General features: G+C 39.6%; 1 protein-coding gene across 1 annotated transcript in view; it reads left to right on the forward strand.

Moving 5' to 3' along the window:
* The window catches only part of LOC112118520 (nuclear factor of activated T-cells 5), a 132,970-nt gene that overhangs the window by 42,224 nt on the left and 67,101 nt on the right, over positions 1-23,645 (forward strand). The window contains exon 2 of the mRNA XM_026663199.2: positions 10,230-10,355. Coding sequence (XP_026518984.1) covers positions 10,230-10,355 — 126 coding nt within the window. The remainder of the gene's footprint in view (positions 1-10,229; positions 10,356-23,645) is intronic.

Genomic DNA, 23,645 nt, shown 5'->3' on the forward strand with positions numbered 1-23,645 from the left:
AATATCCGGAATATGATCCAGGTAATGAGTCAGCACTCTTTATTTCTGATTCTCCTCAAGCCTGTGAATTGGGTATATGAGTCTTTCTACCATCTCTGTCTCTCTCTAGAGAGGCCATGTTAAAAGAATGGTGAGTTCAAGCACGGAAAAGTTAGAAAATGCCAGAGCTAAGATTGTCTGTGAAAAATTAATTTGGCCCTTTTGTGCACATGCATTATGAAACAGTCTTTAATTACAGACTATATTTTTTCATAGGACCCCAGCCTCATTCAGTGCCCAGGATGGACACCTCCTGGGGATGAATCAGAATTGTTTAGTGAAGAAGACTTGTTTATAGGACCCCGGCCTCATTTGTCACAGAAGTTGGAAGGTGTTTTATGAATGAGGGAGGGAATTGCAGGAAGAGAAAGGATGATCTCATGACAAAAGTAGCTGAATGCCACCCTGGAGATGTGGATTTTATGCCTGCCTCTGCCACAGAGTTTCTATGTGATGCTTGTCAAGTCACTTAAACCTAACTTTTTAATGTTATGTTCTTCATTTTTCTACTCAGGACCCTAGGTCTGATTTGCAGAAGTGCTCAGCATTCAACAGCTGCAACTGAAGTCAATGGGAGCTATGCTTTGAATATATAAAATGCTATGTACTCTGAAAAATCAGACCCTAAGGGACACTCAAAATTAATGGACACTTTTGACCTTATTCTGTTTGCGATTCAGTTCTGTGTCTGTAAAATGGGAGTAATTATTCCCCCTCTTCTCACAGGGGTGTCATGAAAATAAATTCACTAATGTTTGTGAAGTGCTCAGATACTGTAGTGGTGAACACAATAGAAAAGCCTGTGAGAAAATTAAACATTCTGTATTCAGAGGAGAGTTTGAATAACATGTAATAAATAAGGTATAGGGGCCATGCATTGAACAATAAGGAAAAAATATTGAATAGCTGCTCATTTAGTGAGCACTCTCCATCTTGAGGCAGCAGTCTTGTGTAAAAAAAAAAAAAAAAAGGCAGGTGATAACACAGTTAAAGACTGCATCATAATGTTTATGTACAAGGGGCTGAATTAAGATTGCACTGGCAATCATGAATTTTCCAAATTTTGAGTGCTTGACTTTTCAATTATAACATTCTTTTAACATCATTTTGGGATGTAATGGTAGAGAGTGACTGATCCAAGATGATGATAAAAAATGGGGGAAAATATACTTTAAATTTATAAACTGCTGCTGCCCCGGCAGTTCAGGCTGTAAAATTCATGATAAACTATAGAATACAATTATGAAAATACAATAATACTCATTCGATAAAATTGCCCTCTTAAACATACAGTAAGCTCTTTAATGCTCCTAATCACATTAACAAAGCAAAATAATATACCAGAATTGAAAAGTAAACCAGTTACATAATCAGACTTTTAAAAATATGATTTCAAATCTCAAAAGTATATGGACCATTGTAGTCTACCTTGTTTTTGTGTTTGCTCTCCATAAAAATCAGGATTCCATTTGTGACAGGTACTAAAACATTACCTGTTTATTTTGCACTGGCACAAATGTAGATATTGTAGAGATCTGTATGAAATCCTAAATCCAGTAGTGAGAATACAAGGTATCCTGTCAGGAGAAAGAGATTTATTCTATGCCAAGCAAGCTGACCAGTGTCCACACTGAAGACATATCAAAATTACCAAGAGGAGAGAACAGAATGTCAGATCTAGTATATGCCTTAGGTAGCTACCAGAACAATTAGTATTTTGTCTAACATAACTAGGAGAAACAACGAGGAGTCCTTGTGGCACCTTAGAGACTAACAGATTTATTTGGGCATAAGCTTTCGTGGGTTAGAACCCACTTCATCAGATGCATGGAGTGGAAAATGCAGGAGCAGGTATAAATACATGAAAGGATGGGAGTTGCCTTAGCATGTGTGAGGTCAGTCTAATGAGACAAATCAATTAACAGCAGGATACCAAGGGAGGAAAAATAACTTTTGAAGTGGTAATGAGAGTGGCCCACTTCAGACAGTTGACAAGAAGGTGTAAGTAACAGTAGGGGGAAATTAGTATTGGGGAAATAAGTTTTAGGTTTTGTAATGACGCAATCACTCCTGTATTATACCCGCTCCTGTATTTTCCACTCCATACATCTGATGAAGTGGGTTCTAGCCCACAAAAGCTTATGCCCAAATAATTTGTTAGTCTCTAAGCAGGGCCGGCCCCAGGACTTTTGCAGCCCAAAGCGAAAACAACACGGCTACCACCCCCCCGTTTTTTAATTACCCCCCCCCCGGCCCCGCCTCAACTTTGCCCCTTCCCTGCCCCCTCCCCCCAGGCTCTCAAGCCTGGGAGGGAGGGCGGGTAGCGGCGCGCGAGCGGCAGCGGAGGTGAGCTAGGGCGGCTGGGGCACATTTTTAGGGGCGGCATTCTGGCGCCGGCCATGCCGCCCCTAAAAATGTGCCGTCCCAAGCACCAACTTGTTTTGCTGGTGCCTAGAGCTGGCCCCGTCTCTAAGGTGCCACAAGGACTCCTCATTGTTTTTGCTGATTCAGACTAACACGGCTACCACTCTGATAACTAGGAGCTATCCCATCCTTTTCCCCACAAAATAGTGCTGAGAGGTCTGTCTGCAAATGAAATACAATAAAATACATCATAAATTCATTAATGCTCTGATTTTTTCCCCTTTTCATTATCCTCTTCATTTTCTTTCCTTTCATCAAATATCTTGTTCCTTCATCACTATAGTCTTGCTCATTTGTCTAGTGTTCTAGTAACTTCCTATATTTTATTCTTTCATAATCACCACAATTCACTGTTGTTTTTCTGTTACATTCTCCTCCCCTTTGCTCCCTTTCTATTCCATTACTGCCTGCTCTCCCTCTCCTACATCACTTTGGTCTATTTCTGGTTCTTTCTCTCTTTTTACCCTATACTTCCTGAGGTATGGCAGCTACTTCTCTTCCCCATTCCCTTTGGTGTTCATTCTCCCCCCCCCCTCCTGTGTTCTGTGCATCTGACCAGGATATTGGAGTTGAGGGGGAAGGGGAGGAATGTAAGCAGACATTTTTATTCTCCTCCCCATCACAACCTGAAGCTAAATAACTTAAAACGTGCCTGAAATTTAAGATTCTTCTTTCCTCTGAAAGCGATTCACCAAAGGAAAAACTATTTGCCACATATTGATCCTTTCTGATGTAAGAAGACATCATCCTCGTTAATCTTGTAGTAGTCTTTGTTTTTATATTAGAAATATTGGATTTCAAGTCAGTCTCTCTCTCTCTCTCTCTCTCTCTCCCTCTCTCTCCCCCCCCTCTTTTTTTTTTTCTTTTTTCTTTTTTTTAATTTTTAAATGGATCACTTTGGATGCCTGGAGTGTTGTAGGGAACCTCGGATGAAGCTGGATTTGCAGCTAGCCTAACCCTAATCCTGTTATAGCATCATTCCTTCAATCCTTCACCCTCCCCCCCCACCCCAGATATTTTGAGGGCTGGTAGAATTGCAGCTTAGGTTTTAGACAATATTGTTTTGTCAACACTAGTATTCCAGCAAAATGAGAAAGCAGGGAGTAATGTATCTGAAATTTGTCATTTAAAAAAAAAGAAGAAACTTACCTTTTGGGGAAATTAGTAATGCAGTTTTTATGCAAAGTAAGCAGCAGGTAGTGTGAATGCTGCTTTTATTTTTTTTTTAATTTTTTTACAGTTCACCTTTAATAATTTCAGTGAATAAATAAAATTCTTTAGATATCCTACCATGGAAAGAGTCAAATTTATGATCAGATAATTTAATGGATTGTTGTAAAGTATCTGACTTTATATTGGCATTTGATTATTGGCGGTATTCTCAGGTGAAGCCATCTGGAGATCAACATGCCACTCAAGCTGTAAACAGACACACCCTGTAGATGTCAAGTCAAACAAGAAATAGTCTCTCCCATTGCGAGGAGTGATAGAGCAGGTACACCCTCAGTACAAAGGAAAGGGTTTTTACTCAAAATACTTCTTAATACCCAAGAAGAAGGGCAGCTGGAGAACCATCTTTGATATCTGTCATCTCAACAGCTTTATTTGCAAACTCAAGTTTCACATGGTCACACTGGCATCTATAATCCCTTCCTGAGAAAGAGACATGTACTATACAGCTCTCAACATGTAGGACACATACATTCACATGGACATTCACCCTGCTCACAGACATATTCTTGGATTCTCGATGGTCCTGATGATTTTCAATACAGCGTACTCACATTTGGCCTTGCTACCAGCCCCAGGATTTTTACCAATGTCTCTTTGGTAGTAGCAGGTCATATATGGTGTCATGGCTTCACTGGCTTCATCTATCTCAGCGATGGGCTTCTTGTTGCCAAGACACATCAAGAAGATTTTGAGTTGATTTAATCAGTGCTTCAGTTCCTGTCTTCCCTAGGGGTCAGTATAAACATGGAGAAGTCTGTCTTCACTCCAACACAGACCTTAGACTTCATCAGAATATCCCTAAATTCAATCCTGGTGAGGACTTGTCTGCCCAGGTGCAGGTTCCTGGCAATGAACTACCTCATAGACCAGCTCATAAGCAACCCTCCAGCACCAATTAGAATCTGTTTTTTCTCTCCTGGGACTTATCACTTCATGCACTTGTCATGCTATTTGCCAGACTCTTATATTTGTTGCCTGCAAGCGTGGCTTCAAACAGTGTACTCACCAAACTCACATTCAATGAACACCTAAGTAGCTGTTCTCATCTGCTCTTGTGGAAGAATCCCCACCAGGTATGCATGGGTGTTCTCTTCCTTTCTCCCTCACCAGACAGGATGATCATTACAGATATCTTCCTTTAGGTTGGGAAGCTCACGTGGACAACCACACAGTGCAGGGCATTTGAACATCTCAACAGTCCGGGATGTGCATCAGTATTTTTGAACTGTGGGCAGTTCGAGAGGCTTGCAAAGCCTTTCTCCCAGTCATTCAAGGTTACCATGTCCTTGTAACGTCTGACAATATGACATCCATTTTTTACATCAACAGACAGGGAGGAGTGAGTTCTACGTCTGCACACAGGGGGATGGTCAGTCTATGGAATTGGTGCATCAGCAATCAAATCATCCTGTTGACAGGTATCAAAAATGTGCTAGCGGACTCCCTCACAGATACTTTGCTATTGACCTTGAGTGGGAGTTACACAACATTATGGTGAGCACTATTTTTGCTGTATGGGGAACCCCCATAAGGGACCTATTTGCCTGTTAGACAAACAGGAAGTGCAATACACCTCTATCCTGATATAATGCAGTCCTCGGGAGACAAAAAATCTCACCGTGTTATAGGTGAGACCACGTTATATCGAACTTGCTTTGGCCCCCCCTTGTTCTCTGACCACCTCCTCCAGAGACCCCCATCCCTAATCACCCCCAGGACCCCACCCCCTATCCAACCCCCCTGCTCCCTGTCCCCTGACTACTTCGACCCCTATCCACACCCCCCGCCCCACTGACAGGCATTCACTGGCAGCGGCGGGAAGCAGAGCAACGTGGCCCCAGCCTGCTTCACTCCGCCACCTCCCAGCCGCGGTGCTCCGCTTCCCGCCGCCGATGAGTGCAGGGAGGTTGGGGAAAGGACACCCCCTGTACTCACCTGCGGCGGGAAGTGGAGCACCGCGGCTGGGAGCTGGCGGAGGGAGTGGGCTGGGGCCAGGCTGCTCTGCTTCTGCCGGTGAGTGCGGGGGGATCCCTTCCCCCAAGCCCCCTCCCTCGAGTGACACGGCTGGGGCCGGGGCGGAGGGAAGCAGAGCAGGCTGCTCCCAGTCCCCCCGCTAATCCCCCGGGCCACTCTGGACCTGTGGGGCCCCCAAAAGTGCCCCCCCCACAGCTCCTGCCTCCCAGACCCTGGGGGGTAATCCCCTGACTGCCCCCGAGACCCTCTGCCTCTTATCCAACCCCTCGGCCCAGCCCCGGCCCGGCACCCTTAACACGCTGCTCAGAGCAGCGTGTCAGAGCTTTACCACGTGGTATGCGAACCCGCATTATATCAGGTAGCGTTATATCGGGGTAGAGGTGTATATACTGCTCTGGAGGAGCCCTAACATGTCACTCTCAGGGTGATGCTGTACTTTTTCCATGGCCAGACCATCTGAACTATGCCTTCCTTCTGTTACCCCTCCTACCTTGGGTCTTATGGAAGACTCATCAAGACAGGACACAAGTCATACTCATCACCCCTAACTGACCCAAACAGTTTTGGTTCCCAAGTCTCCTATGTAAGTCATCTCAGTCACCAGTCAACATTCACCTTTTTTCTGATCCATGGGAAGGGCAAAATCAGATATCCCAATCCTCAACCATTCCATCTCAGAGCGTGGTTTTTGAATTGGCATCAATTCTAGAACATTCATACTCTGAAGCTGTACAAAGCATCCTTATTAATAGTAGAAAGGATTCCACTAGAAAATGCTACTTAGCTCATCTCTGATGGCAGATACACCTTACGCTATAGTCCATATAGAGACGGGCTCTTTGCACTTACATCCTGGTGTAGCCAATGATTTTAGTTTATTATCCATTTATTATGTGATATGATTAATCAATGTTATATTACATATATTCATTGTATGTTAATTAGAGTTAATTTGTAGGATTATAAAAGTATAAGATTGATCAGTATTTAGAGGAACCAAGTATTAGACACGAGTAAGACCAGCTGAAACACAAGAACCTGTAGGTTGAGGCCTGCAAGACTTTTAGCTTAGCTATTTTAGGACTTGGAGACAAGAAATGATGACATAAGTGACCAGAAAATAATCCGATGCCCTAAGATTATGGGAAAAGAGGTACGATTGTGAAAAATTACTCAGAAGATTAATATTACATCATAAAAGTACTGTAAAGGCGCATGTCTCCGACATGTCTTAACCACAGTATACAGGTTGTGCGTCAATGTTAATGAGAATAAAGGAATTTACACAGTCTATAGAAAATTGGGGGATCCTTAAGTTTCCAGGGGACCCAGACCAATAAGGGAAAAGAGAGTTGACATTTTTATGGACGTGTGCTGAATGTAGGTATAGACAGAATCACATTATAAAAAGGGGATGCCTAGAACGGGAATATTTGAGCTCCCTATGGGAGACTCCACCATACCTCTACTGATGATCAAGCCATGAGAGACCCATCAGACCCTGACACTGTTGTTAAGGTTGTGAGTCCCTAGCCTCTGTTTGCCAGAAGCTGGGAATGGGCGATAGGGGATGGATCACTTGATGATGACCTGTTCATTCCCTCTGGGGCACCTGTCACTGGCCACTGTCAGAAGACAGGATACTGGGCTAGATGGACCTTTGGTCTGATCCAGTATGCTTGTTCTTATGTTATGTTCTTATAACTATATTTGTAACTTGTGCCTAGGTCTGTATAGAATTTCTATATGCTTGGGTAATCATAACTTTAATTGTAACTTTAATAAACTTGTAAAATAGACTAGACCTTGTACTTGTGAAGGTATGTGTGGTCACTACCTTTGATCTTTGTGTTCCTAGAGAGACTAACTCTGAAGCAAGTAGCAGATGTGACTTTCACTCTGTTAAGCTTGAAACTGTAGCTACCAGAACTGAACCCCCAGTGGTATAATACCACATTACATAATTCACGTTAAATAAAATAAAAGGCTACACTAGGTTCACACCCAGAGTAATTTCAGCTGAACCAGTCAAGTTCACTTAACGTATTCTTTCCAAAACCCCACACATCTGCAGAAGAGAGGAAGCTTCATTCCTCGACGTGTGCTGAACATTAGCTGTTTACCTGCAAAGAACAATATCAATCAGAGGGTAGCCGTGTTAGTCTGTATCTACAAAAACAACAAGGAGTCTGGTGGCACCTTAAAGACTAACAGATTTATTTGCTATGCATCTGAAGAAGTGAGGTTTTTACCCACAAAAGCTTATGCCCAAATAAATCTGTTAGTCTTTAAGGTGCCACCAGACTCCTTGTTGTTAATATCAATCAGAAAATCTCCCAGACTGTTTATCTCCATAGCAGAAAAAGTTTGAGGTCAAGGTATATCCTCTCATAGAATATCTAAACGGATCTTGGGCTGTATTTTACTTTGCTATCAGCTGTCTAATCTTCCTCACCCTCCTGAGCGTGAGGGCTCATTCCTGAAAACACACATGACGTTAATGGCATCGCTTCAAGATGTGCCTCTGACAGTTGCAAAGCAGCTGTGTGAAGTTCCATCCACATGTTTGCGAGGCATTATGCTTTAAGACCGACTCTTTCATTGACTCATCCTTTGGAATGACAGTTCTTCAAACAGGTCTGCCACCTGCCTCTTCACACCCTCCTATATGAGTACTGCTTGTCAGTCACCCACAGTGGAATACACATTGGGACCAGCATTCGAAGAAAAAAAGAAAGTTACTTACCTTCATAACTGGAGGATTTTCTACATGTATGTTCCCTAGCTGTATTCTACTACCTGTCGTCCTTCCTGTCTCCTTTGGACCATCTTTGGATTCACGGTATTGAAAGAATTGGGGAGGCTGTTGGTCCACCCCACCCTTTGTTTCTTTGGTTGGAAGCACTAGGAAAGCAAGGGCAAATGCGTGGCCCAACAGACGCTGCTTTCAAGATTCTGTGGCTCCAGGTGCATGGAGCGCATCCGTATCCACAGCGGAATACAGATAGGGACTACATATCTCCAAGAACCTCCAATTATGAAGATAAGTAACTTTCTTATTCACAGGCCATTTACTATCCAAATAATTAGTAGGAGTTTCTTCATTCTGCCCCATTTAGTGAGCTTCTGAGGTTGAGGACATGATAAGCAATTGCTATACATGTCTTATAGTTATTCAGGGTTAGATTTCCCAAATTTTTTTGTCTTGAACATCTATGTATGCCATTCATTATAGAATTGACTCTGGATAGAGGTTTTTAGTCAGTTGCATTGTCAGCCTGACTGTACTTTCATAGTTAAATGAAGTTCCTCTTACAGAAGAAATGCTGTGCAAGTCTTGATTACTTTAGGTTTGATTGGACAGCATGATTGTTGTCAGACAATTTTTCAATAATGCATATAGAATTTTGCACATATCTGGCTTAGGCATATAAGTATCCTGATACAGGTGAAGACAAGGTTTTTCTGGCATTTTGGAATGCACATGTAAATCGCATTTGCATGTGTACATCAGAGTATTTGTACGCCTAAATTGGGTGCATGAAACAGTAATGATATGCATTTGTGCATCACCTTTGTAGAGTTTGCTCCATACTTGTGTGTTAATATCTTACTAAAGACCCATGATTCTAGCTTTACAAAATGTGCTAATAAATATACTGTAAAGTAGATTGATGGCATATTCTTATTGTCTGAATGCAGTGGCAGCTTTTATTATGGGGCTCATTTTAAATAATTGTGATTACAGGAGAATAGTTTACCTTTGAATCAGCAGTAAATGTGGAAAAGCAGAGTGAATTTGGTGTTAGGTGACTTAACATCTTAAACTTTGCTGTTGTGGTTTTGTGTCAGGCATGTCGTGTGTAGCAGCCATAACTGTTTTACAACAGATACATTCACAAAAATACTTATTATTTATTCTGCCATACATTACCGTAGAGTCTGAGGGCCTTCCACATAAAACAGCATCTCTAGCGGGTTCTGGCTCTTTTCTGATATCTTTTCAGTTTATAGAATCTTTGTTTGGGGTATTTTTTTTTCTTTTTTTGGCAGCGGGGGGGAGGGAAGGGGTGATATATGTTGTGACCATCATTCTGGTTATGGTGAAAAAAATTATTAAATAGGAAGGTTTTACATTATTTCCTGAATATTAGTCTGTTCTCCATTGGAAGCTATTTCCACTGCTTGAATACTGAGAGTAGTTTTGTCTCCAGATCTCAGGTACTTTGTTCTGGGTTTCATCGTCTGCGTTGTTTCAAAGGCACCCATATGTGTTGCAGGTTCATAGATGGTCACTCTGTGCCTTGAAAGGGAAAATGCAAATTTGCTCAGTCTTGAAAACTTGTATATTTTAAGTTTAATTTTTTTAAAATCAACTTGATTCTATGGGTCAGTGATCTCCAAGAAATTTGCCTACGCAGCTTCTTATGAAGCTTCTTGAGATGCCACATCGATGGTCTATATTCCTAGACTAAAATCTTTAATATAATCCATGTTTACAAAAATGACAGTTGATCTCTGTGTTTAAACCCCTCTTCTCCCTTTTTTTTCCCTCTCAGAATCTGTCTATGACCTCCTCCCAAAGGAGTTGCAGTTACCACCCTCCAGAGAAACATCTGTAGCATCCATGAGCCAAACAAGTGGTGGTGAGGCAGGTTCGCCTCCTCCAGCTGTAGTTGCTGCTGGTAAGCATTCCACTTTGCTCAGTTATATCCTTAAGATGTGTAGTATTCTGGCCAACATGAACAGTGCTGGCAAAGTTTGGAGTCTGAGACGATTATGAAGAAATAAATGAGAGCTCATTCTAGGAGACTTCTAACAATCAAACTAAGTGATCTGCATTACAAGAAAATTTTAGCTTAATCATACTTGCATTACATGCATAATATACTGATAAGCAAGAAATGTAATACTGTGCTTTTCCCACTGGTACATTCTTCAAAACCATAAGTGTGTACTAACTCCTAGAATGCACTCTTCTCTTCAGATATGGTAGGCACCAATTTGGAACTGAGTCAGTGTGTGTAAAATAACTAATTCCACCTAGCATAGAAGATAGAATATGAGATGGTATTTTGGCCTTAAGTCTTTTATCAGGCTATAGGAAGAAAAATACCATGTTTTCCTTTGTATGGCCTGAAGAAGCTCTCAGGATTAAACCACACTTTATATATATTTTCTGTTGTTGCATGTACTGTAATCTTTTTATTGCATATTAAAACATAAATAACTAGTTAATGTGATTTCATATTTATCAAAAATGTCTGAAAGTACAATTTAAATTAGGTACACAGTTTAGAAAATTAAGCACATTTCTTTTTACAATGTGTCATTTTGGAGAAAGTGTGGGACATGACACTTAAACTGTATTTATTTACAAAATACTAAGATCATCTCCTTATGCAGAATATTTTAAACTTAAAGCATAAAGTCCCTTTTATTGACCTTTGTTTTTAAAAAACTAAATAAGGAAGAGTTAGTCCATTGCTAAGGATAAAGTTTTGATCTGTGAGATTGGCACCAGTGCTCTCCAGAGTGCTAGTGTATAGCTGGAACTCTTTGGTAAGCAGTTTCACTTTAGCAAAAAGGCAAACCAATCATTGTGCCCATGGCTTATACCTCTTCTCTAATGGGCTGAGATTTCTTGAATAATTGGATCCCTGTAATCTTTATAACATTATATTAAGTTTGAGAGTGGTGTGTTGACCATCAGTTGATGTTCTAGAAAATTAATGTTTGAGCTGGGGGTGCTGGTAGCTGCAGTATGCAGCTTTTGCTGTAGATTCATGTGCATTAACCGTCTATATAAAAACATGCCCCAGAAATGCACAGTGCAATAAACAGACTTCCTGGTTGGATGCTGAAAAGGTTTAAATCTGTAAGAGAAACTTACAGCACTGATCACCGTTCATGTTTTGCCAGATGTTTTCTAACAGAGTCTGTGGATTTAATTGTGTACTGTGGAGCTTGCTAGTCATTAGATTTATAAAACGTGGTAATTTCTTTTACAAGTGTTTGATTCTAAGAGATTTTAAAATACAAGAAATTTTAGCTCAGTTCTTAATAATGAATCTGGTTCAAAAGTACAGCAACAACCGAGCACTGTTGCAGAAACATAGATTTAAAAAACAAACTGTTACAGTTAAATCCACAGAAATGTAACCGCTAATTATGTGTGTACCTTTACTGAGACAATTTTTGAGTATTTGAGTTTAGATAAACAGAACTAAATGTCTGTTCCTGCTAGGTTTTTAACATCTGCTGATAGTCAATCCAGATCCGCTTAAAAAGCTGGGAATGTGCTAGCTCTGTTTGGGTTACATTGCAGCATTGACACTTCAAGACTATAACAGGGTTCATAAAAAGAACTAAATAAATTCATGGAGGACAGGTCCATCAGTGGCTATTAGCCAGGGTGGGCAGGGATGGTCTCTAGCCTTTGTTTGCCAGAAGCTGGGGATGGGCGAGAGGGGATGGATCACTTGATGATTACCTGGTCTGTTCATTCCCTCTGAAGCACCTGGCATTCACCACTGTTGGAAGACGGGATACTGGTCTAGATGGACCTTTGGTGTGACCCAGTATGGCCTTATGTTCTTTCCTTTAAAGAAAACTGAAAGAAAATAATGTAGATCAGAGGTTTATTTGTAAACACTGGAAGACGTTTCCATGTTCACTGAACTAAAAGGGGTCTTTAATGTCACTTTCTGATGAAGATTCCTCTGCATCAGCATTGTGAGAAGCCAGTTGGGTTTTTAGATTTCACAGGGTGCAGTTAAAAAGTTGGATCAAAAGTGGCATACTTGATTGTAAAGATTGTAAGAAATTTAACAGCTTAGATTATATAAACTTTGTTAAAAATTAGTATAAAACATTAAAGTGTGGATCTCATTACTGCTGTCACCTGCCAAAAAAGTGAGTGTCTGAAGGATTGAATCTTGGTATTTTAAATAGTGTATCATTAGTACCTCGAAGCCCCAGTCAGTGATCAGCACCATTGTGCTGTGCACACATGTAACAACTGTGATGGTCCGTAACCCAAAGAGTTTATGGCTGGGCCTTTCAACGGAACCTAAGGGAGTTATGTGCCCATATCTAATTGACTTTCAGTGCCAGTTAGGTGACTAATTCCCTTAGACCCTTGGTGAAAATCCCAGGCTACACTTTCAGGATGTGACAGGAGTCAACTGAAGGATAAAACAGAGACAATGCAAGTGAATCTACTGTTCGTGTAATACAGGAGTAAGCAACCTATGGTACACGAGCTGATTTTCAGTGACACACACACTGCCCAGATCCTGGCCACCAGTCCGGGGGGCTCTGCATTTTAATTTAATTTTAAATGAAGCTTCTTAAACATTTAAAAAACCTTATTTACTTTACATACAATAATAGTTTAGTTATATATTATAGACTTTTATAGAAAGAGACCTTCTAAAAATGTTAAAATGTATTACTGGCACACGAAACCTTAAATCAGAGTAAATAAATGAAGACTCGGCACACCACTTCTGAATGGTTGCCGACCCCTGGTGTAATACGTAGCAGTGGCAGTGTTCTTCCCCTCTTTGCCTCCACCATCTGGTGCAGTTTGGGAGAAGGCTTCTCTCCCCAAAAGAACCAAAGGTGTGGGGGGCTGAACAGGAGCACCCGTGTCTTTCTCCTGCAAACTTGGGACAGTTTTGGAGGTTGTGGGGGAAGAAACACCCCCTTTGTCTCCAAGATTGGGAGAGGTTGCTTGGATTAGTCTGGTAAATTTTGGACCTGACTTGTGACTGCCCCATTTGGAAGCTGGCAATAGGAGAAGAAACAGCCCTCTCCACAAACAATAGGAGAGAGTGGAGAAGTGAGTGTGAGGCTCTGCCGTGGACCCAGTGGGCTGGTTACTAGTGTTGCCACAAGATCCCTGATCATGCTCCTACTGCTGCATTAGTGCCAATGCCCTGCTGCAGTCCCTCCAAGCAGACTTCTGATCTGCCACTGGGAGGTGAGATGAGGCCCGAGTCTCTTGTCCTCCCCACCATCTCCTCCACAGATCCCTCTCTGAGCATGTAGGATTTGTCCAGTGCAAAGAGATGGATCCTGGGCTGGGGATACTCGGACTCTGCCTTCCATCTTTCCCCTTGACCAAACGTCTGCAGGGAGGGGAGCACAGTAGTCCAGCTTTAGTGGGAGGTCTGGGAAGTTTATACTTAGGACTGGAGTTAGTAGACCGGAGCCCAGGCTGGGGTCGCCTAGAGCATTACACATGCCTTCTTTTTGAATGTTTTGGAGAGACTGATTCTCCTATTCCCAGGGGAGCCATAGTTTCCAGTTGTGGTGGATTACACTTGCCCAGCCCTCTCTTCCGTGTTCTCTCAATTCTTGTGAAGGAGGAGTTTTTCTCCCCCTATACCCAAAATTCTCCAGGTTCCCAAAGGAAGGGAGCACAGGTGCTTCAGTCAGAAGGTTGCTATTTCTCCTTCTTTGGAAGGAGCAGTCTTCCCCTGTGCTGCACTAGTTCCTTTTTGGGTGCACCCCTCTCTATTATATGCCCCAATTGTCTTAGGGTTGCTGCAGTCTCTTCAGGCAGCTGTCATAGCTGGTTCTGACTCTTGCAGTATAAGGAGTCTGCTTGGAGGAGGCTCCTTTCTGTTAATAGGAAAAAAAGTGGGAAGGTCACTCCAGGCTCCCTGTGTGTATTGTAGAGAGAGAAAGAGGTGTGTGTGTGTTTATATTTAATTAAAAAAACCAAGATTGGCCGTACACTCATCTGATTGTCACTTTTCAAAAGTGGTTAGTAAAAGCACACAGACACACATTCAAGTGGCTGACATTGTAGAAATGGTAAAGTTGGGAAGAAAGGTGACCTTGGCATCTTAGAGTTCCACTATCATAAGCCAGTTTGTTCTTTCTAGTGTTTTGTGTAAATCTTTTGGGTGCTATCTTATTTATCCTAAAACTATAATGTATTTTGTAATGTTATAAGTCTAAACCTACATCACTGTAGGTGAGCCCATTAAATACATTGTTATTTTTTTAAGAGATGGAGTTAACTAGAAATAGGTCTAGCATTTAAGTATGTAGTGTAAAAATAAATAAAATGATGCAGGTGCACTTCACTAGAAGCAATGAGATGATTAAATCATAGGGAGTGATCAGAGTTTTTTTTTTTCCTCCTTTAAGATTTAACATAATTTGTTTTCTGCTTCCCTAGCCACAGGGTGACACAGTATCTGGCTGAAAATCAGATTACTGTAGGGTTTTCCATCACATGATTTGCTCTGAGGTTTTGTTCCATGTAAATGCATTGCATAAAAATCTTGCTGCAGCTAACTCTTCAGATTTTTGGAGGAGCAGGATGGGCTGTTTTCAGGTATGAGGGCCTGACAGAAACAGACTTCTAGTTCTACCATTTAACATTTGTTTTACAACTTACAGGTCAGTTTAAAAATATTAAAACTGAGTCAGGATAGTTGGATTTTCATTAACACATTTTGATAATTTTAATATAAGCAACACAATGTGTATCTCATATTCATCAATTCAGATGAAGAGTTTTACCCACTCTTTGAATGTCAATCAGGCAAGTATAACCAACGAGGAATCCAGAATTTTGTGCTGCAACATTGATATCCTCAGCTTCTTTCTCAGGTACCTAGTTCCATCACACTTCCAGAAAATAGGAGGAGGAAAAGGGGCTCCCTATATGCATCAGCACTAAGGACTAGCATTGTGAGCTCATTGTATAGACTGCTGCATGTGGGAGCATCTTCATCCAGAGGGCAGGAAAAAGAGTAACGTGAGCCAGCACGAGCATATTACTAACAGGAAATATGGATCATTTACTAGGATCTTTTGATTGCAGACCCAGATGACGAAGCCGTCTCAATCTAGGCTATAGTTGGAGTTGATCACTTACATAGATCAGCAGCTGGAGCTCCAGGAACCCACACTTTTGATGTTCCTGGCATGAGCATTTTCAAACCTTTGTAGGAGAAGGTGCCTGATTCTTCAGTTGTATTTCTCAGATGTTGATGAGATTTTTCACATTTGGAGGACATGGGTTTGTACGAAACTGATTTAAACAAGTCTTTATCTTTCTATTCAAAATGCTAATCTAAGTCTCTTCTCTTGTGTTCCTTTCTAGTAGCAAGTCAAAAGCCCTCTGTAATCTTCTGTTTGGAATACTTCAAATACAAGAGCCCCTGTTCCTAAGCACTTTAAACTGTATTGCTTTTTGAAAGGTAAATGTGAAGGGTGAACCTGTTCTCTGAATTAGTATGTACAATAAAATCCTCTCTACACTTGCATAGAAAATCTAAAGGGAGCATCTTGACTGCCAGTTGTAGTCCTGTTCCTTCTCCCTCCAGTAGAATCTTAGCAAAGGACAGTTTGCAAATCTTTGGGGTGCAGTAAGGAATGCATCCTTTCCAGTGTTTCTCTTTGATCTCTTGTTCCCATTTTGCCACTGTGGGAATAGATCCTTCTTCCATATTTTTTCCTCCCCACCATTATGAACAACCTTCCTGCATCTAATTTGGTTTTCTGGCTGTTTTCAATTCCCATCTCAACTTTCCTAGCTCTAATAAAACAATCATTTTGTTTTCTTATCGTAAACACTGGGACACAAATTCCACATCCCTGAAGCTTGTTCACAGAACCCTCTTAAATTGCATATATAGAATGTAATCAGACAGGTTGAGTAATGTTTTGGTAAGAACAATATACAAAAATAAATGATATTGGTATCTTGAGAGAGAGAGTAGCATAGACCTGTTAGATCAAATTTTCCCTGAAGATATTTCTGATTGCACATTCTTCTTATGTCTTTCCCCACTTTAAAAAAAAAAAAAAAAAAGATGATCTGTGGGATTCTGTCAGCTGCCATCCACGAGATATGAGGTATTATGGAGCAGGTGGAATCTCGTATTCTAAACAAAAGGAATAATACTTCTGAATCTTAGAAAGTTTGTCCCTGTGGAGTGGGCTAATTGAAACATCTACAGTAGTGCTGAATTTGCTAAACAGTTACATTTATACTACAGCTAGGGATATATGGATTGTTCCTTTCTTTAAAATGGTATATAAGGAGGCAGGTTTAAAGAGGTAATTTAACTTCTCCTGTGGCGGGGGGGCCTCCATAATTCTTGGAGTAATCATTTTTGTACATTTAATTCTGAAAATGATATTTTGCTGCTCATTTATTAATTAATACAAGAGCCATACAATTAATCATTTGTCCCCTCTTGCAACCATACTCTAAGGGTTAGGTTCATTTTCTTCCTCCATAAAGCTGAAGAAGCTTTTGGGTAATACTCATACTAAAATATCCAAATCAGTTAATTGCAAATAAAGTTTGAAAATGGAAACTGAGTTTTTGCAGAATTGGACCCAGGACATCATCCTTTCTTTTGTTTATTTCCATATATCAATAGCAGAAATTTATCGTATTTATTCTAGGTGGGATTTCATTGCCAGTGTCAGTCACTGGTCCTTTCCTTTGATCTGAAAGCAGTTACCAGAATCTTCAAAGGTGATATGAGTGCGAACATAGCAGGTTTATGATGTCATTTGTTGACTTGATTATGAGAAATAAAAAGCTCGATCTGGTTTTGGTCTGGTGTCCAAAGTCTTGGAAAGCTTTCAATTCTTGTGGTTCATAATCAGCTATGCAGAAAACCATCACTTCAATCACAACACAACAGATGAATGATCGGGAAGTGCCTTTCCATATGTTTCAGGGGAGGGAATTTCAAGGGGGACAAACTTCAGAGAATGCACAGCTTTGGGGAAAAACTATCTATAGCAGGTTTGTTTCAGCCAAGAAATAGCAACTGCTTCTCTTTTTACAAGGTTAATATACATCCTAAAGCTTTTTAGGCCAGGGTCTGCCTCTGACTATGTGATAGTACAGTGCTTAGCATACTGAGGCCTCTGAGCACTGTTGTAATACAAATAATTTCTGAGCAAGGTATTTCTAAACTGCACTCCCCTTCCCAGTATGTCACTTCTAGGTACACACTATTTTGAAGATAGTTTCAACAGTCCAGGAGAGGCCAGTGTCTAATTAGCTTGGTGGCAGTTAAGGCAATGATGTTCCCTTATCATTCTGAATTCTGTGTGTAATGGTGAGAGTGTGTAGATATGTACTGGGAGAGTCGAAGAAAGGAAAGTTTCTCACAAAAACATTTTCCATTTAATCGAAATTTCTGTTGGCTCTATATGTTCCCTCTAAGTTCTAAAAATACAGTGGAATAAGCAGTAGACCTTTAGGTCTACTAATTCCTATTTCTGTTCTAGTCCAAAGTTGCTTTCAGCCTTCTCTTGACTGATGTATAAGCAATAAAGCCCACCCATTAAGAAGGTTTTGGCATTAGTTCATTATGAAAATGCACCATTCTTATTATCAAATAACGCAGAAACAAACACAGGAAAAATAGGACAAACCTAGTGTGTAATTACTGGGGAGAAATTCCTTGTCATAGTGGTATAAAAACCTCACTTAGTCCAGCACAACATTACTACATTTTTGAAAGGAACTGGTGGATTTGAGGAACAGAAGGGATCATTTCCTACCCGGAGATGTTTTTCGTAATTCTGATCCACCAGTCAAGACATTACAGAATTATTCCTTTTAAGATGGTTTGATTATGTCAGGAAGTTGGGGAGATGAAAGGTGAGAGCTGGAAGAGGGAGCAGCTGAGGAGGTGTAGAATTCTGCCTGACTTGCTTGATTGCCTCTGACACCACTCTGAGTGGGAAAACCTACTAAACTGAATTGGTGGATGAGAACCACTAACAAAAAAGTTGCAGGTAAGAAATTACTACTTTTGTATCTTTAAACATGAGTGTAAATAATTGGTGGTGTTTATATAAAAACAGATTGAATGATGTATTTAATCTAGGTATAAAGTACTGCTTGTTTCAGCATGTAATTGTAAGGGAATTGAAACTGTTTTGGACTTAATGTAAATTAAAATAACCAGCCTATCTTTAATCTGTTTGACTATTTTTTAATAACTGGTGAATTGGATTGCTTGATTATATTTACTGGGATGCTAGTTGTTTTCTCTATTAATACTTAACTTGCATTCTAGCTCCGCCATTCAGAGACAGGCATCGTGTGGTGGGTTGTGACAGTGTCTGTCAATAGTGAAGACAAATAGTGCCAGAGACACTTAACCCATCCAATCTCACCCAGGGTATAGGTCGGTCTTGTTTTCAGACTTCTTCATAAGTCTTTTTTCTTTCTTTTTTGTTTCTAAATAGTGGATTGATTGAAAACTAAACTTTTTTGTAAAGTTTTTGACTTTACATCAGTAATACTAAAAGAAGAAAAGTAGAAACCCAAAGTTGGCATATGAGGTGTTAAAAGCAGGTTTGCAGCCACTTTGTAAGTTCTGGTTCATAACTTTTAAACCTTTGGCAACACCAGGGTTGATGCTGGAAATTTTGTATGTAGTATCCTTCTGTTTTATTCTGAAAAAGTCAAATATTGCCAAGAATATAACATGTAAGGTGTATAAATAACATTCATAGAGGGCCATACTCTGTGCATTAGGCCTATAAATAAGGCCCCACTTGAATTGCGGGATGATTGTCAAAAAATTGTGGCTGAGTTGCAGACAAGACGTGGAAAATTGCAAAAAAGTAATATGGACCTTATTTGCAGTAATAAAGTCCATTATTATTTTTCCGTGATTTTCTGCTGTCAGTGTCCTGGGGCTGAGAGCGGGGGGCTGTCAGAATTGCAGTGGAAACCTAATATTGCGGAATCAGCAATTTCCACAGTATCGCAAGTTAAGTAGGGCCTTACCTATAAATGTCCCAAACTTCACCCTGTGTGTTGTTTGAATTTTCATTTTTATCAACAATTGTTTTCGAACAGCCTGTAGTGGACCGCATGGCATACATGCTAGGCCCTGAAAAATCAGGAGAGTTCTTAATGACTTCTTATATGTAGTGACCATGCACAGGGGGTTGTAATACTTAAAAAAACAAAAGGTCTCTCACATAATTGCATTTGAAATCTTGCAATTTCCACTGTGGGATGTGACTCGCATTGCAAGATAGCGGCATGTTTTAAATGTCGGTAGTAAGGCATTTGTTTCTTTTTGAGGGATTGTGAATCCTTGTAGTATTGAAGGATTTCTGTGAAGAGAGTGAACAAGGATTTCATGGAACAAGGATTGGCTCCTCTTAAGCTATTTTTAAAGACTGCAACTCCCTCCAGGGCAAGCAGTGATCATCCCGCCCCCCATAATTATTTTAAAGGCTGAAAGTCTTGTTTGATTTCACAGAATTATAGAAATATATAACGTGGCCGTAGTCAGTAATTCAGTAGCTAATGTTTCTTTCCTTTTCAATAAACAAATTGTAAAACAAAATCCTGCACTCATTTGCACATGGGGATGCTCTTTGCTATGCATTCCACTCTTCCTGATACTAGCCTGTGAATTTGGTAGCATGCATTTGTGCCACATGGGCACTGCATCCCCTTTTCCCACTGCCTGCTTTCTGGCTGCTTTTTATTTTCAGAAAGAACCTAAATTATTCCAATTCGTAGAAAGAAGAGGCTATGAAAATAATACTGCTTTACTGCCCTGAAAGTGAGATGGGCAGTTGGGATAATAGGCAGCTTTCAGCCTGTTGGAAGCAAACATGGGTGAACTAATGCCATGACCAACTGGAAATTATGCATCAGTCCTTCTAGAAATAGTGCAGAGAAATAGGTGTTCTTTCTTGATTTACATTATAAACTCCAGCACTGACCAAATATGTTAAGTTACAATTCTTGGTTAGTTTAGGTTCTTTCATATACAAACTATAGAATTGCATCTGACTATTAATGTGTAAATTGTGTTACCTGAAAGAGAACAGGAAATGCCTTGTGTTAAACCGCTTGTTCTGTATCAATCTTTTTGACTTTATGGAGAAATATTTGCAGGAGCAGAGGCAACAGATTATGAAAGTTAATTTCTTCATTTCTACTAATTTCATACGGAGTAGAGATGATTTTCAGAATAGCTCAAAGGGTTTTAGTTTCTAACAATGACCCACCATGCTCTAATCTGAAAGGATTTAAATACAGAATACACTTTCAGACCTGTTTTATTTGCTTTTATGGTCCTGTGGCTGCATACCCCATCAAAAAATTCACTTGGCTTATCATATAAAATTGTAATTCTAATATAATTTTAAGAAAACTGTAGCTAAGTCTTATTAATATTCAGTCTTTATTTCAAATGTGCAAATACAGAATATAGTAACAATATCTAAGTACACCTCTACCCTGATATAATGCTGTCCTCGGGAGCCAAAAAATCTTACCGCGTTATAGGTGAAACCGCGTTATATCGAACTTGCTTTGATCCACCGGAGTGCGCAGCCCCGTCCCCCTGGAGCACTGCTTTACCGTGTTATATCCGAATTTGTGTTATATCAGGTCGTGTTATATTGGGGTAGAGGTGTAAACAAAATTAATATTTGTGGGTTTTGGTAAGCACAGTTAAAGCACAGGTAACTAAGCTATCAGATAAAAATAGCAGCCTAATGTGTTTCTACGGTGAATAATTTACACTCTAAGTCAAAAAGAAAATGCTTAAATTGGGAAAGGCCTGTGTTTGTACTCTAATTTTCCAGGACACAAGTGAGGTTTTTCTGACGTTCTGGTTGTTGTATGCTCAATTCCTGTACTCTAGGGAACAATTCCTTTTTCTGTTGGATAATTTCTCAAAAAGTAGGAAATGGAAAAATGCTCTCAAGTTTTAAAACAGGACCAATGAAGATTAAAGTATTGAAAACTTAGAATAAAGAATGTTTAAATGCAGCATATTCAACCAAGGGATCCCTTTTGTGTATCAGATGTATGCATAGATTGTCACTGGCTCCAAATATATTTAGAGTTTAAAAAAACAAAATGAAATTCTGTAAAATATGTTGGTTTGTTATTCATTATAGTAACTTCATGAATTCATACCTGGCAGATCCTGCTTGTTTACTCTTTAAACTAGGAAGAAGATGAATTGGCTGGAGACCTATTGGCTCTACCTGTAAACATGAAATAGTTGCATCATTTTTACTAGTGGCATAACTTGAAATGTTTAGAAAGTACATTTACACTGATTTAGCCTCAAAAATACATTTCAAATTTGCCTGTTTTTGTATAAGGGCAGAAAATAAATGATCTGCTTCTTTGATTGGCGTGATCCTCATGCTGCTTTTTGTATATTTTTGAGGTATGATAGGAAAAACACTGAACTTTACAAAGCTATACATATTTTAACAGTTGCATATTAATGGACGATATTTGAATACTTTTGAGAATATATAGCAAAAGAGAAAGATATTTGGATTGTATTAAACAGTATTCGTTTAGTTTACCATTTGTTTCCCACATTACCGATACACAGGGCATCCCTGCTAATTGGAATACAGTGCAACTGGTCCCTCTAGGAGAATATATATTTCCTTCAAATTCTCTTAAAAATACGGAGGAAATTTGTTTTGGAACTTGGTAGTATTTATGATTAAAGTTTGAAATAGGGTTCGCTGGTGACCTCAGACAGTGTTGGTGTTACCAGCTATTTAGCTTTGTGCTAATAAATAATATTGTTTAAATAGTTTTTCCACAAAAATTAAGGTAAAATTCATCTGTTGGATTTCTATTTTAAATGCAGGATATGATCACCATTTGGTGTACCTGTCCCAATGCAGACTTACATGTATAAAGTGCTAAATTCTGCTGCTTTGGTTTTTCACATGAATGCTTCTTTAGAAGCGCTCATTTAACGTTTACTTTAATATTTGCTACAAAACATTTTCACAGTAATCTTTAACACTAAATTCTGCAGAAGGGTGATCACCTTTATCCCAATTTTAGAACTTTGTTATCTGACTCAAGGGTCAGCTGTGTAATTGTTTATTACTCCAGTTAAAGTCTTTGTCATGGGCAGAGATCATGACATGTTCATATTCTGCATTCCGTTGTGCATGGCGTTTTGTTTAATTTGTAAACGGATTGATACCTAAGAAGGGAAAATGTTGCTGTGAGCAGGAAAAGTCTGCAGCATTATTGCTGTATGCTTCATGTATTCCACTTGCAAACCCTGCATGCAGCACACATGCTGTGTGTGTGCTGCACACTTTTATTTCTATGTGGGTGAGTTTACAAATACTAAATAGAAACTAATGCTGTTGTTGCTAACAAAACAAGGTGGTAAAAACATGTATGGTAACAATCTTTCTCAACTCAAAGTGGTTGCAAATCAGCTCCTAAATATTGTCACTGAAATTAATATCTAGATGAAGAAGTTTTTTCCAATTTTATAAATGTTTCTAAAGAAGAAGCATTGTATTAATGCATGCTACAAAACAGATAAATTTGTCTTTAAATTTGAATGCAGTTCACAGTGACTGAATCATCCAGCTTCAGCCACTACATTTACCAAGGAACAAACTGGAAAATGGAACTGGTATCATTCAGCTTGTCCAGGAGGTGGAGGAGGGGAGTCTCTTTCTACATAGCTGAAAGAGTAATTTATTGATAAACAGTACTGACAACTAAATTTCTCTTAAAACTTAACCACAGATAGGGATTATTTTTCATTTCACTTAGAACAGAAAAACATCCAATTAAGTTGTTTGTTTTAAAAACAACCTTCATTTTTAATGAGACTTCATATGGTTCTGATGCTTCAATTTTAATTACCAAATACACTGATTTTTTTATGGTTTTCTCATTTTTACCATACCTGAAAATAAATATTCACTTCATGGTTAAACAAAAAAATGTTTTCCCCCCTTTTTTAAATTTTCTGAGATTTCCTCAGAGTGGTCCAAGATGGTTAGAATACAGATTAATTAATTGAATTTCCACATTATGGAAATAATTTCATAATTTGAGTGGTTTATCGGAGACTCCTGCCTTTGGATTTAAAACACCCCAAAAAACCTGATTTCCTCCTTACAGCAGATATTACCCTTAATACTGC

The sequence above is a fragment of the Terrapene carolina genome, unplaced genomic scaffold (assembly GCF_002925995.2).
Source record: "Terrapene carolina triunguis isolate 2854851 unplaced genomic scaffold, T_m_triunguis-2.0 Scaffold32862, whole genome shotgun sequence".
NCBI classification, from domain to species: domain Eukaryota; kingdom Metazoa; phylum Chordata; order Testudines; family Emydidae; genus Terrapene; species Terrapene triunguis.